Source organism: Coptis chinensis, chromosome 5 (assembly GCF_015680905.1).
Source record: "Coptis chinensis isolate HL-2020 chromosome 5, ASM1568090v1, whole genome shotgun sequence".
Lineage (NCBI taxonomy): Eukaryota > Viridiplantae > Streptophyta > Magnoliopsida > Ranunculales > Ranunculaceae > Coptis > Coptis chinensis.
This window is the reverse complement of record NC_141460.1, coordinates 95,742,913-95,758,927: the sequence shown is the minus strand read 5'-3', so window position 1 is coordinate 95,758,927 and position 16,015 is coordinate 95,742,913. Positions and strand designations below refer to the sequence as shown.

The window sequence follows — 16,015 nt, the reverse complement described above, 5'->3', positions numbered from 1 at the left end:
TTCTCACTACACTACATCCATCCTTCGTTCAGGCCTTGTAGTTCCAGATGTTTGTCTAGAGGAGACTGCATACTTGAGAAAGGAAGCTGCCAAGAACGACATTGAAATGGTAGGTCGTTTATCTCCAATTCTCCATCTTGTCGATCATCGATCTTCCTTAATGTGATTCTTGTTTTAGAAAAAAATAAGGAACCCTTTACCACAAATAATCACTACTTAAAACTCGGGTACAGGAGCAGTCTCAATTCCTTTTCTTACATATGGTCCAGTGAAATTCATAATTGCAATATGTAATTATTAATTAACAAATAAATTTGCTACACCAGGTATAGCTGACAACACCCACTACACCAACAGAACGAATGAAACTTATTGTTGAAGCTGCGGAAGGATTTGTATATCTTGTAAGTTGTGGTTCTTCGTTCAATATTTTTTTCTTATCGGTCAAGGGGCCAAATGCTGATATTCAATAAAAAAGAGTACGTATAAGTAACAGAGACAAAAAACCGCCATAATTTTAAGTGACACTCCCTTGATCATACCTTTATTTGCTTGAGTTAAATAAGGTCCAGACATAGTTGCAAAGGAAAACTAACTGTTTGAGGGTCAACTTGGTATTTGAATATTTGTATCCTTGGTTCTAATCTTGTCATTCTTGATTCCCAGACGGAGTCTCCTTTCAGTGTGTTAAGTTATATATTGTTAGCTTCTTCTCTGAACCTACAAATCATAGAGTGATTACAAATATCACAAAGGTACCCACATCTGTAATTTGGGAATCACCACCAAAAGGCTATTATAAGCTAAATGTGGATGCTAGTTACCATAGTACAGGCCGGTAACAGAGCTGGGTTTGGATATGTGTTAAGAGATGATAATGGAATATTTTTGGCTGCAGGTACCACTCCAGGATGGGCCTCAGACCCAATAGACGCTGAATGCAGAGGACTTCTCTATGCCCTCAAATGGTACCGAGGGCTTCTTCTAACTACTAACTTAGTAGTAGAGATGGACGCAAAAGCTGTGACAGATCAATTACAAGGGAAGCCATCAAGTGTAGGATGGAAATCAAATGGAACTCTATCTGATGCAGCATGTTTTTTGAACTCTTTTGCTAATGTAAATATAGATTATGTTCACAGAAGTGGAAACAAAGCAGCACATACTAGCTAGCTTTGCAGTAAAATACCCACAGTCCTATAACTGGACACAGAACCCTCCACCATGGCTGGCTAAATCTCTGGAGGTGGACTATCAAAATGTATTAAGTAGCAGATCTAATGTAGCTCCAATATGGTTGCAACATAACCTGGAGCAAGAAGTGATCAATGTAACACCATGTTTATATCAATAAAATAACAAATGATTACCAAAAAAAAAGTTATATATTGTTAACATTTTCCTGTTGCATCATCTGAAGCTAATTGTATCAATCAGTTCTTTCAGATCAAGTTCATTATCACAAAATTTCTTCAATTTTCTGTGGTAGCTAGACTGGTAGGGTCAGACCATTTTTGTCATTATTCGTATTATCAAGATCGGTTAGTCATTACTTATATATCTGTAGTGCTAAGGACAGTTTATATCTTAAACAGGTGAGCTCTGTTGGTGTTACTGGCGCTCGAGCATCTGTAAACCCAAGGGTTCAATCACTTCTTCACGAAATTAAGGAGGTTGCTGCTTTGTCTTTAGCTATATATATATATATATATATATATATATATATATATATATATATATATATATATATATATATATATATATGTATGTTATACTTTTATCCGAAATAATTAAAATTGGATTTAACCTTGTTTATAAATTTCTAATTGTTGGTTAATGCGATAGATAATCCCTAAGACGAACCTAGAATATTAATCATCTAGTTACCACGTACTATAGCTCATCTAGTTACCACTATATCTATTACTCTATTAGGACCTAGCGAAAAAATCAATGAATTAGAAATGGTTTTTTGGTGGAGATGTTCCTCACACAACAAAAATAACCCTCACAAAAAATCAGCTCATTTAAAAATGTATAACACAATAGACAAGATCCTCCATATATTTTGCATACCTAGTGCTTAGTGGTAGTGTGTGCACCTTCTTAATGGCTAGTGCTAAGCTGCTAATACCAGATGACATAGATGCGTGCTATTATTTCTTCTTTATTGGCTTATTGCCTAATGCACAATCCTTTCTTAATTAGGTGACAAGTAAACCGGTAATAGTTGGCTTTTGCATATCAAAACCAGAGCACGTACAACAGGTAAATTAAATTATGTAGCGTTGATGTGTATAAATGCGTAAACACTAGCTAGTTGCTCTGGCAACATGCAATTTCAATTATAATTTTATGTGTTACAGATAGCGCGATGGGGAGCTGACGGGGTGATTGTCGGTAGTGCCCTGGTGAAGCTCCTTGGGGAAGCAAACTCTCCTGTAGAGGGCTTGAAAGAACTAGAAATCCTCACCAAGTCTCTGATATCTGCTCTACCTTAACAACAGCTTTCCATGAACATGGCATAGCCTGTCACTCGTAATGCCATCACATATCATTTAGAAATGTACAAAATAACTAGATTGATATCTTATAGTGTGTAAGAAAATTCTTATTTCTGGCTAGAAATAATGCAAATGTTCTTTTTGCTTTTACTATCTCATTTACCTTGTCGATATTTTCTACTGTAATCTAACATGCACACATTTTCTACGTCATCTGGCCTCAGTAGCAAGGCTACTGGCATGTCTATCCTTGTGTCGTGAGATATTTTGTTTCTTAGGCTGAGTCCAATGGCTTTTATCCCACAAGAAGTGGCGGCAAATCCCCGGAGGTTTTTACCCCTTATCTCAATTTTACTCCCTATATATACAGAGTAATTTGAGGGATAGAAAATTCATTTTGCCCTAGTTGAAGTAGCTCAATATGGCATGTGTCCCCAACACAATTTGTTTTCTCTGTCTCTCTGGTTTTTTTAGTAATTTCAGTGTGCACCAGATGAAGTGGCGCGCACAAGATGTGGGTTTGCCTCAACTTTTTCTTCTCTCTATCTCTAAAACACTGTTTTATCGGGTTTTACAGATATAAAGTACCACTACCATTGGACTCAAAACACTGTTTTATCGGGTTTTACAGATATAAAGTACCACTACCATTGGACTCAACCTTAGAAGATCAAACTGGTGGTGAAATTGTTAAAGTTGTGTTTAGTCTCTATTTATATGAAGATATTTAATGTCCTAGATATATCTTGCATCACAAGTGAAAACTCCCAAGACGGCGCTAATGAATTTGGACGTCATAGAGATCATCCTACCAAAAAAAAAAATCTTTGTTATCAAATTCCTAAGCTCACCAAGAAGGCTGCAGATTTTGACGGTCTAAATACTTGAGTGATAGAAGATTGGGAAGTAGATTTGGACATTTGGCAAAGTTAAAGCAAGCTGATTTTTTTTTCCAGAAATGATGATCTCTATGGTATTAAGGTCATCTCCCCAAAATACACGATTTAATACCATGTCATTTGTTTGATACTAGAGGTTGCCCGTGCCTACGCCCAGCGATAAACAATGAACCCAATTAATTTTTTCCAGAGGCCCAAACCCTTTAGGCCTTTTCCCCAGAGGCCCAAACTCAACAACTTTTGTTGACTTATAAATCTGATCCATTGTCAACCAGTAGCCTTTAGCTAACCATCACACTATTTGAGCTCACTTGAAACTGTTGAAAGTGTCATGCCACAATTTGTGAAATGCAATGTTAGCCGCCGAATGCGGGCTCCATCACCTACCCTTTTTATTAGATAGATATATAAGCAAAACTCGTTGGACGTTAGACACATCAACAACTAGACTATGTGCCTATGTCTAAGTGCACATAACACATATCAAACTTTTTCTTATCACTTATTAGTATCTTCGAATTTTTATCCAACATTCTGGTGATGAATAAAGAGTTTAGTCTAAGGTTGTTGGAATTAGTAATTTTAGATCTAGCTATTTTGGTTAAATTAGAGTTGCAGCAGGTTAATTAATTAGAAAATGGTGTGATTAGCAAGTATGAGTTGCCATTAGGAACCAAATTAATATTGATAATACAAGTAAGATTAGAATTGAGTTGGTATTAGAAGTTTTTTAATTAGTAGCTTAGTAGGAATTAGTATATATATAAAAGCAATCAATCATCAATTTCTTTTACTTAATTTGAATATCAAAATTTTCTTGATAAGTTTACTAATTAAGCATAAGTCAACAACCTCATTCATGTCAAAAACCAACACCAAAGCTGACAAGTTGTCCGACTTGGGCAGCGCCCCTATAGAAAATCCATCCCCAAGATGAGCCATCCACACATAAACATCAGTTGTGTAATACTTGGTACTAAGAGTCCACCTATTAAATGAGAAAGAAAGATAACAATACATAAATATTAGCCCACCAATAATACCTCAATGATCACTTAATCAATTAGTTTTCCCATGAAGAAAACATAATTGAAACAGAGAGAATGAAATGATACCTGTTTTGGAGTTGTAGATAGACAAAGCTTTCCTTGTGAGTGCATACAACCCATGATTCCTGTTAGATGTTGTAGCTTTGCTGCCGCGGCTCTTTCTCTTGCTCTGAAGATCGAGAAATTGAGAAATTGAGATCTAGATTTTAAATCGAGAAAGAGAGAAAGAGAGAAATCGATTTAAGATCGAGAAAGAGAGAAATTGAGATCTAGAGTCGTTTGATTTTGGAGTGGTGGAGAGAGAAGTGGTGGAGCCGACTAATTTTGGAGAAAGAGTCTAGTGGAGAAGAGAGAAGAGATAGGGGAGAAGGAGGAGTTTCAGAGCCACATTCTCGATCTAAATTTTGAAAATTTTGTTTTTTTATTTCGGTAAAAAAAATTCTCGAAAATTTGTTTATTTCGTATTGCTAATTGAGAATTGATTGTATATGTAGGATTAGAATAGATAGCTAGAGGGATACGATTGGCTGTGTCTAGAATGTGGCTCTGATTACTGTGACTCTATCCCCATATATATTGATCATTTGGAAAAAATACGATATTATTTAATTTTTTGTTAATGAGCCTTCCGAATTGTATTACTGAACTTGATTGTTCTTTGGTTATTATTTAATATATAAAATAGGATATCATTATCAAAAAATAAATTAATTGCTTGTGAAATTAAAACTTATGAAATTAAAATTGATTTAGTTCTAAAATATGAACTTTTACTTGAACAATAAAATCTAGCTACTAAAAACATATTTGACACATCACATGATTACCAATTTTCTTTGCTTTTAAATTAATGTAATTATCCATTACAAAGAAATCAATTCCAATAAAATGGCAACATTCTCCCAAGTATTACATAGGTTATTATCGGAAAAAAAAACATAGGTTCATTTAGATTTAGAGTTTAGGATTTAGGGTTTAGGGTTACTAATACTCACATACTCACTGATTTTTTTTTCAAATTATATGTCATACCTATAAATCACATTACGTGTTTACCAATAATTACGTACACATTATGTCATCTCCTATTAAAAACATAATTTCCTTTCCCTAGTGAAGATATAATTCTAACAATTCTAATTTTATGTATTTAAATATTTGTCTCTTATTTTTCTATGTGCTTAAAATGAGGATGGGAAAAAAAATAAGTAATTTGTAGATAAACATTAAACCTTAGACCCTCCTATATTCAAGTCAATTGCATAGTTTAGGGATTTTGAAACCCTCAACCTTAGCTCACAATAATTTTCGAATTTGAAATACTTGACAAGAATGTTGGAGAAACTTGTTAGACTAACTATAAACAAATCAAACAAATCTTGTATGCATAATACTAAATCAATGACATAGTTTAGGGAATAAATCAGATCATTTGTTTAAACACAACTAGATAGTGTCTATGAGATATGACACATTCAAAATCGGGGTTTAGTTAATCTACTAGCAATGTGTATATATTAATCTATATGGTGAACATGTTGCACCATCATTTTTTAAAATAACTTCGACATTTTTCTGTTGCTTGAGCTCGGGCTTAATTTGAACTGCTCAGGCTTAATTTGAACTTGTTCATTTAATAAATGAGCAACTTTCAAGTTGTGCAATTTAAGCGTTGATCGGTATCTAATAGCCTTAATAGGTATATGAACGCCTATAACGATTAATCCTAGTAATCAAAAGGTAGCTAATATGTCTAGGAACGCATAATGATTAATAAACCTAATATAAACCTGACAATTGATGTGCAATGTTTAGCAAACTATTAACTATGTCACAGAGGACCCCTCAGGTCCAAAGCTAAGAAAAACTAGGAAACAACAAAATCCCTATTTCCCTTCAACACTCAGACAGCACTTGCAATCCTCGGACACTAATCAACACATTCCTTCCCAATAGGACCAGTTACAGCAGATCCTGCAACAAAATCCCATAGGAGAACATGAGTAACATCATTAATTTATAACCCAATAACAAATAAAAGTCATCTTTAACATGCCATTACGACACAAGTCTGTTTGATTTTTAGGAGAAAAGGGTACCAGATTGGGACCCTAAACAACCAGGAAATACACATAAAAAATAAGTAATAACGCTACTCTAGAGGGATTATACGTATGGTACTAATTGCATGCATCAATGCAATCCTTTAAGTTGTTCTTTTGTATTATTGAAACAACTCATAAAAAGAGTCACAAACCCAAGTTTTAGTGACTTACGTCTTCATAATATTATTTTCGCATTATTTAAAATGGTCTTGTAGTAAGATTTACCTTCTTTGCATTGTCCCTAAATAATGGTCTTGTAGTAAGATTTACCTTCTCTGCATTTTCCTAGGGACAAATTGAGTTGTTTCTACGAGACACTGTAAAAAAGAAAAAGAGGCTTGTAAGTATACCAAATGAATGGGAAAAATATCAAGGTACCCAGAAACAATGTATTTTTGTTCTAATCTATTAAAGTAACAAAATAAACTCATAAGTAAAAAAGATAAATCTTACTTTGTTGTTCAAGTAAGACCCTGATTGCTGCGTTTAATCCATCTGTTGTGAGTAATACCAACACAACAGGGGATGGTAATGGGTGTCATAACGAGGATCGGTAATCTTCCGGGAATCCATGAAAGCGCAGCATATTCCAAGCTCATTACACTTGTCCTTGAGGTACAAAAATTCATAGGAAGGTAGAGCATCATCATGTATGAGGACAAGACTTATAGTTTTGTTCTTTATAGCATTCCAAATCACGCTGAACCTCACCAATAACCTTTGATGTGAGCGCTCCTCTATTAAGTTTTTAATGGCTATATATAGATCACTTTACTTTCTTATACTAGGTCTCCTCAGCTCCGGACCGTAAACCTCAGCTTCAACAAAGTAACCTTCTTTTATAAACTCAATCCATGAATCTTCATTCAAATGACCCCATCATTTTCTCAACGAGTCATATGTAATGCTGGGATCGGAGCTTGAGCAGCTTGTGACATTTTTTAATGCATATGAATGAAGTCATAATGTATTTTAAGTTATCAACAAATACAAAATTGGTTGAACACCATTTCGGGATTAAATTACTTGTCCTATCCTTTCCACTAGAGGATTTGTCGAAAGATTTATTAGTCCCCCTGTTCTCATTCCATTTGTCTACCTACATTATTGGGATTACATGTTGTTGTCATCTATGAGTTTGACAATTAATTAGGACAAACGTGCAACAAGCTGCGCCGCAAGTCTTTTATGAATTTGTTTTTTTTTTTTTTTTTTTTTTTAAGTGGAAATTTTATTGATACTGATAAAGAATTTTACAAATAATTAGGACAAGCGTGCAACAAGCTGCGCCGCAAGTCCTTTCTGAATAGCAAATCCTATTCTTCTAAAAACAAACTCGTTAGATCCAGCTGTCATAACATTCGTCCATAACTTTTCAAGTCTCTTGAGAAGCTCAACGCATGACCGTTGTTCCAAGAAACCAAAAGTGTCGAAACTAAACGGAATGAAACAATCTTTGGTTAGGCAGCCGTGCAAGCTTCCTCATGCTTCTCCATCTTCCCCGTCCGCGCTGCTCTTAGCTGCTCCCCCCACCTCAAAGACTCCATTCCCAAGCCCTACCAACGGAGAGGCTCCAGTTACATCAACACATGCATGTCTCCCCTCAGACCAACTGTATATCAATATATCCGCAGGTCGAAGTGTGGATCTTCCCTCATTCGGATCAGTGAGAAAATTCACAGGAGCCTCCTTCTTCACTTGTACCCCAGCCCTCCAAAATGCATCACATAAAATATCTCTGACATGATCATGTCGGTATTTGAAACCCGAAAATATCTACGATTAATGTCCGCATGGTCTCCAAAGGCATCTAGTCTACTCTTTTTGCAAACAGGGCATAGACCACCATCAGAGTACAAAGGAATCATGAGACGGTACCGAAGAATAGAACGATACTCCACTGACGACATATGTTGTCCAAGTCCCTCCATCGGAATAGCAAGTAGGAAGTCCTTTGCGTGTTCTGACTGCAAGTATCCAATGATTGCTTTCTGACGAGCAGATAACACAAACTCCCTCTCAAGACCAACATCAATCTTACTATAGAACGCTTCCGCCAAAACTTTTTGTGGTTTTGAGGGGACGGTAGCATTCCCAGCCATAGAACTGAGGTCAAAATCGGGTAGACAAAGACTCATTGCACTGCTAGCAACATCAAGAATCTCATCCAAAGGCATTGGCTTACAACTCCTAAGAATGTGGTTCTGAAGCTCAGACGTCTGACAACGGGAGGCCACAAAAGCAAAAGTAGAGACATCAGTGGCACAATAAATACCTAACCCACCCAGACGTAATGGGAGTGTCGATAAACGCCACTGCAAATCACCGAAGTTAGGACCATCAGAAACCACAATACCCTGGAGAACACTGCGGAGATGTCGATCAAACGTCTTAGCTGCCTCTCTAAAAAGGGATGGTGGACAAGTACGAATCGCAAATACCAACTTAGAGAGCCCAGCACAAGCACGTAAAAGAGCTAACTCACACTGTGGATTGTCTAATGTAGCTAAACGGTCCATCAAAGTCACAACCTTTTCAACACGCTTGCAAGCAAGGCCCCTGACAAAGGATGGATCGATCGTCTTGTTGCACCTCTAAGCAACCCGACTCCTGGCGAGGGCCGGGACAAATCTGAAGGAAAGAGACCAGGGGTGGAGCGACGTGGATCCAATGATGGCCAAAATAGCTCAGTTTTAGCCACATTAAGAACCAGCCCATAAGAAGGTCCTTCTTCCTGAATCATACTCAAAGCTGTCGCCACCTGTTCTGTATCTCCAATCAGAGTCCCATCATCTAGATACTAAGCATGTAGCAACAACTGACAACTGGACTGGATCCGCAGAATCAGGGGATGCAACACCAGTGCAAATAGTAGAGTTATATAGATTTTTTTTTTTTTTTTTTTTTTTTTTTTTTTTTTGGGTTGAGATCTGACGTTTGTTTAAGAATTGAGAGTGAAATAAATGAGTCTATATAACCCTACTATCATGTTGAGAAAACTATAAAAGATTAACATTGAAAGTAAACAATTATTATTATTATTATTATTTTTGGTAAGTGGAAATTTTATTGATAATGATAATGAGTTTTACAAATAATTAGGACAAACGTGCAACAAACTGCGCAGCAAGTCCTTTATGATTTTGTTTTTGTTTTTTTTTTTTTTTTTGGGTTGAGATCTGACGCTTGTTTAAGAATTGAGAGTGAAATAAATGAGTCTATATAACCCTACTATAATGTGGAGAAAACTATAAAAGATTAACATTGAAAGTAAACAATTATTATTATTATTATTTTTTTTTTTTTTTTTGTAAGTGGAAATTTTATTGATAATGATAATGAGTTTTACAAATAATTAGGACAAACGTGCAATAAGCTGCGCCGCAAGTCCTTTATGAATTTGTTTTTTGTTTTTTTTTGTTGAAGTCTAACGCTTGTTTAAGAATTGAGAGTAAAAGAAATGAGGGAGAGCTTACGGATTTGTTATGAGTGATTAGAATTATACAAACTGGGTTTTTGGTCTTTCGCTATTTGTTTTAGTCTCATTAACTCATCAAACATTTAAAGACACATTTGTCTATCTTTAATGGTTTTGCACTCAAAGTAAATGATAAATGATAAATGATAATTTTGTAAAGACAAAAAAAGAAGTAATTTATTAGTTTTTTTTACATACTATTTTTTTTTGTTGATTATATTCTCTTTATAGTTATGAAAATATAATTTTGGGAGTGCGGTAGTGGAAGTTTGCTAAAAAAATTAGAGGGGGGTGCGAGACTTTATAGTGGCCTGGTGTGACTGTAGAGCTGGAAAGTTTACTATGGTAGCAGCGGCTTTAAAGAATTGGTGTGGCCATCTAGTCTGCCATAAATTTCTCTATGAAGTAAAACTGTACAACTGAAACTCCGACGATCTTTTTAGACATACTTATTTCCCAATTACAAGAATCACTGTTGGAATCTAAGATTTGATATGGTTACAATGATTATTCAATTACCAGTGTACCTATCCATAGTCGTAAACAATTTGAGATATTGCAATGATTACAAATATATAAAATAGCGAAAGACCCTCAATACATTACAGTCAACTGGGGGAGAGAAGCAGTTGCAGAAGTTGATTGGTAGATAATCTAACTCACAATATGGAATCCAACCAAGAAAGATAGAAAAAGTCTCGTATTATTGTTCACCAGAAAACAAAAAGAACTGATTCTTTGTTTAGTTGCCATTCAAAACATTACTGACGACTTCAAAAAGTAGGGCAGCTAAGGTCTCATCATCTGCACTGACAATAGTATGCATCGCATGAACCTCAATCAAAGCTTTCTCCGGTTCATAAACTTGTATCATGCCTACTTTATCAGCTTCTTGTTGTAAAGATCCATTGATGCCTTTAGTATGTAATGCCGCAAGTAGAATATTTAAATCAAGGGATCCTGACTGCGGCGACATTTGCCTCATTGAAGACTTATCTGGCTCTTTCACAATGTCCAGCTCAAAATTTCCATGATCAACAATCAGCTTTCCATTCAATCTTGCAATAGCGATACTTTCCTGTTTCATCATTATTGGGCGAAGTTGGAAAGCCAAATTAGTTGCCAAGCTAATTTCAAAATCTTTCCTAGAGCTTGGTATGCTTTGTGTTTCATTCTCAGAGTAGTAGTATAGAACCGAGTGTGATCTTGATTCTGAAATAGGAAGTTTTAACCTTAGAACCTCTGGTAACTGTCTCAAGCACAAAAACGAAAACGCATCAACAGAATATTTCTGGTGAAAACAAACATGGGTCTTGAAAAAATCAGATGAGGATCAGGGATCAATATATCATATATTTGACTCTAGATGGTTAAAAATACACAATAGATAGAAAGATGATTACCAGAACACACTTAGGCTGCAATATCTCCAGCAAAGGTTGAATTTTCTGTAATCTGCAAAAAAAAGGTTTTTCCTGGTTCAGCTTTTCTCATCACAAGCCACAATAAAATACATAAAGCAATAAATTTAAGTTTAAACCGATCAACATCAGCAAATGTATCAACTTCAAAATATCTCAAAAACTCTGAATGCGTCCATTTTAATTAGATTGATTGATAGTATGAGATCTTACTTAATTCCAGAAAGAAATGAACATTGAAGAACCTTTAGCAACAGTGGTTTGAAAGGCAGTAAAGCTAGATCAGCATCAACTTCTTGCTACAAGTTGCATATCAAAATTTAACAGTGTTGACAATTGAAGTCATAGGATTTTATAGTGTATAAAGAATATATCTACATCTAAAAAGAAAAAGGAAAAGCTTCTACACAACTTCATTAGACCAGGGCCACGACATTGAGAATTGGTGACTGATATATCATACCTCCAGAACAAGTAATGAATTGGGATCACCACACCATCGTCGAAACAAGTGAACAACAGGACCAAGCCGCCAGACTCCAGTGAGGAGCAAACACAATGCAAGGTTCCTGCCACCTCATTCTGCATACAATCATACATGCATCAACATTTTGAGGTTAGATACTTAGAGTATGTCCCAGAAGAGATAACTATCATAATATAAACTGAGTTTCATAATGGCCGTTACAGTTGATATACAATCCACAACAGATTGCTTAATAAACTATTGAAACATGCCAGTTTAAAAGAAATAAACATACTTTCGGATTTTGGCAAAAGTGGACAGAAAATAAAAACATAGTTGAGTGAACTGTAAGCACCTAACTGCTAAGGGAAGTGTGAGGGAGATTACTACCATTATAAAGTTTCTGACAGAATGAATTGCAATGCAGGAAGAGTGTGACCAAAATGAAAGTCAATAATTTATTTTTTTTTGATTGTTGATTAATATAAGAGGAGACTAAGCACAGTGTTCTTTCAGAAAAGTTCTACTCCATCATCAGTAAATAACTATCTACTTAAAATTTCAAAAGTCCAGGAGATGGAACTCACAGAAAATCGATCGAATGAATTGCAGGAAATACATGAAGCTTCTTTGCTTTTATAAGCTCCACATGGCAGAATAACGCATCACCAGAATAGAGCTGCAAAATCAACGACAAACTTTATAATTCCTCTCCATCAAAAGGTAAAACTTTAAAACGAACCTCGTAACAATTCCGATTGTAGTGTCCCTTCAAACAGTACATTTTCTTGGCATTGATTGCATAGCCATTCTGGCACTATGTTGGTGTAAGCTAGTAACTCTTCTGCCACTGTAGAGATCATAAATATGGGAACCTACAAAATACAAGTATGGGGGTATAGTCAGCATAATTACGTTTTCTTGTGAAACATGAGAGAATCCAAGCTTTTCTTTTAGCCCCAAAGGGAAAAAACTCAGATAGTAAGTGACGTGTTTCTAACCACTTAAATCTTTAATTGTATGTTGAACTTTTAAATGTCTGCCCAAATATTCAATCAACAGCCAAATTCCAATTTGAATAATATAAATTTCTTTTGAAAACATTTATAATTAATAAAAGTAGTAACAAGATGAAGCAATTTACATGTGAATCAAGATACACAAAAGAAAATAGTGTACCTCCAGATTTGAAGATTCTAGATACACTGATATCTCTTCGAGCAGCTGAAGTACAATACCAATACGAGCAAACGGTATTAGGACGGAACCTCCTTGTTTAAGTGAATCGATCGCACAAGAACATATAAAAGCAATCTTCTCCCTTTCTTCGAAAGTCTCACAACTACTAATAATTTTTTCTTCGTTTTCAAGCTTAACTGTGGCTATAGTTTCGTTATCCTGTGAGGTCTTACTGACATCATCACCAGTACCAACCATGCCACCTTGCAAGGAGGATAAATCTGAGAACATAATGAGATCATTTCCCTCGGAGAGAATTGTAATTAAAGCTCATTGCATGAGCAGATTCGAAAATGGAGCTCGGCAGGTAGGTTATGCTTCTTCTTGGACCATTTAATGTCCAACTAGATGCACCTATTTCCAGACCGGAACTGCACGCTTTTATGACGAATGTGTCATTATAGCAGGCTTCTTCAGCATATTTTAGAGTCTTGAATTTCTGGATGCAGTCCTTCACATCTGCTGCACTGATATACATCACTCATCACATCCTTAAATAGTGTACCATCTTAAGAGAAACAACAGAGTGCTTAGATTGAAATGAGAGACACTACAACTGAAAAAACATGCCAAGAAAAGTTTGTCACCGCCCATAAAAAATTGTGTCAAGACAGAGGTATCACACTTAACAATGAACAAACTGATCTTCCAAAAGAAAAAAAGAAAAATATAAAAAAGACTCCCTGGATCCACATATAACAAACATGTTCACCAGACATTACAGCAGTTTGAGAGGCCGCAGTGAGCCAGTGACTAAAGGCACAGGTCCTAATTCATCAGACAAGGTTCTACAAATTAGAAGTTCCTTTCATGTATAGGACCCATTTCATGACTGCCATTTAAAGGAGAAAATAATTTTAAATAAATATATTAGGAGACAAGATAACCCCTCGTGTCTATCATCGTTCATCCAATGTCAAGTAAAAGAATTTCCTACTCGAGATTAATACAATGCTCTAGTAGAAATACGTGTGCCGCCTCCGTTGCACTTAATTAACATATCATAATGTTTATTTCAATGTAAGCTCACATGAGCTGAAGTACATCAATTACTGCTCTTTTTGCTTCTTTACATTCTAAAATTCCTTCAAAGTTCAAACCTACTAATTCATGGAGATTTGTGAAACTCTTCTTTAATAACCTTCTAGCATCATCACTCCCAATCATGTTTCCTCATGTACATAGTTTTTACTCTTATATTCCGTAGGAACTGTTCCTAACACACACAGACAACTCACTCTCTCTGATAAAGGAAAGGCGTGGAGATATTAAGGATTCTGGCAAGCGAGTTAAAAGAATAAGCTACTTTTTATATGGGAATAAAGTACATCAGAGTTTCAGTAGTGTTGAACCAACTGTAATAATTATTTGCATGTTACTCTTCATTGGCGACAACTTATATAAATTGCTACATGATACTATCCTCTTTAAACCAATAATATGTACTAGTGCTAGTAGAGCTTGTCAAGCATTGAGAAATGTTGGAGCTTATATGAACTATATAGAAAAGTACGTGGCGGACAAATATATAATCGGTTGATATACTAATATCGACAGGGATTCTTGAACAGTTGAAAGTACCAAGTCACTAACTATGGTTTCAATAAGCAAGACATGCACGAGTTACCTATATAAAGGTTGCCAACCACCCAGCGCAGCTCCGTTCTCTCCCATTAGAATATCTTTTAGTGTGTCATGAAGCAATTCAATCTCATCCAACCTCATCCATTTCGGGAATCCAGCTCCATCAGGGCCAAAAAATTGCTTGAACTCCAAGTGCATTGCAACAAGATCTTCCATCAAGAGCTGCCCAATTCTAGTCGTCGCTTCTGTCGCATAAATCTGACAAATATTACAACCAATTCAAAATCCAATAGAACCAAACACAATACAAACAAGTCAAAATAGATCCCACCATTTTTTTTTTTACCTTAGCAGAGAAATTCTTCGCTCGTGTTAAAAACGGTAATCCAAGCATACCCATTGGGCTAGAAATTAATACAATGTCAATAAAAGACAAGTCCCACAAATGTAAATTAGCAACCATTTTGTACCAAGGCTCTGCACATATCAAATCCTTGGCTTCAATAGGTCGTTCCGTTTTTTGCTTCTTCCGCATTCTTTCATCAGAAGATGTTTCAACATTTAGAAGTTGATTACAGTGAGATGGAATTGGAGAGAATATTTTCAAAGCTGATAAGTCAAGTGGGCATTCAAGTAATATGTGAAAGCCACATAAATCAAGCATGTAACATGGTGGAAAGTGATAACCATCTCCTTTGCACAACAATGTCTGTAAAAAAAATATAATCAATGAGCTATTGAAAATGTAAACAAAATATTAATAAGAATAAAAGGAGAGAACAATGAACAGACTTACAAGCTTCATTGTGGGTAAAGGAATTTTCTTTGACTTCAATGTTTGAAATATCAAAACCCCATCCTTAAACCCCCCTCACCGTTCCCGCTTTAGAACCGCGCTCTAATACTAGAACCGCTAATAATTCGCTCTTACATATTTTGCAATTTGAGAGAGTAAATCGTTTTCTATATTCCGATTTTCCAAAATTCCGTGTACTATCGAAAACTTTCAGTTGACAATTGACAATATATCAGTCAAAAATCATTTTACCTAGGGGTGGAACTTGGTCGGGTTAGCCCAAGCCCGATGGATTAAAATCCGATTTTTGTTGGTCCTGGGCTAACATGTTAGATCCGTGGTTCGGGTTTGGTTTTATAAAATCAAAACCCGACTCGGTTTTGGGTTGGACTCGGGTTAGAATATAAAAAAACTGAAAAACCCGAGCCCGTGCGCATATCTATACCTATCTATATCTATATCTATATCACCTCT

The 16,015-nt window shown here is 35.7% G+C and overlaps 2 protein-coding genes across 2 annotated transcripts; one reads left to right on the top strand and one right to left on the bottom strand.

Moving 5' to 3' along the window:
- LOC147500476 (tryptophan synthase alpha chain, chloroplastic-like) lies at positions 1-2,662 on the top strand. The gene is made up of 5 exons (XM_086559343.1): positions 1-109; positions 327-404; positions 1,596-1,673; positions 2,209-2,268; positions 2,367-2,662. Exons 2-5 carry the CDS (start codon positions 363-365, stop codon positions 2,499-2,501), a joined length of 315 nt encoding a protein of 104 aa, XP_086415469.1. The 5' UTR covers positions 1-109; positions 327-362; the 3' UTR covers positions 2,502-2,662.
- Positions 2,663-10,589: 7,927 nt separating this feature from the next.
- LOC147500475 (uncharacterized) lies at positions 10,590-15,670 on the bottom strand. Its single transcript, XM_086562096.1, is given in 12 exon segments — positions 10,590-11,284; positions 11,439-11,490; positions 11,670-11,755; positions 11,920-11,988; positions 11,990-12,038; positions 12,510-12,601; positions 12,705-12,797; positions 13,102-13,407; positions 13,409-13,628; positions 14,789-15,003; positions 15,092-15,454; positions 15,542-15,670. Coding segments are annotated over 12 exon segments (2,061 nt in total). The 5' UTR covers positions 15,551-15,670; the 3' UTR covers positions 10,590-10,777.
- Positions 15,671-16,015: the final 345 nt, after the last annotated feature.

What these genes read in the sequence shown, in the direction of transcription:
- LOC147500476 (XM_086559343.1), top strand. Translation starts at nt 363, where the DNA reads ATGAAACTTATTGTTGAAGCTGCGGAAGGATTTGTATATCTT. An exon ending in CGGAAGGATTTGTATATCTT is followed by an intron (nt 405 to 1,595) that starts GTAAGTTGTGGT and finishes TATCTTAAACAG; the next exon opens with GTGAGCTCTGTTGGTGTTAC. An exon ending in TTCTTCACGAAATTAAGGAG is followed by an intron (nt 1,674 to 2,208) that starts GTTGCTGCTTTG and finishes TTTCTTAATTAG; the next exon opens with GTGACAAGTAAACCGGTAAT.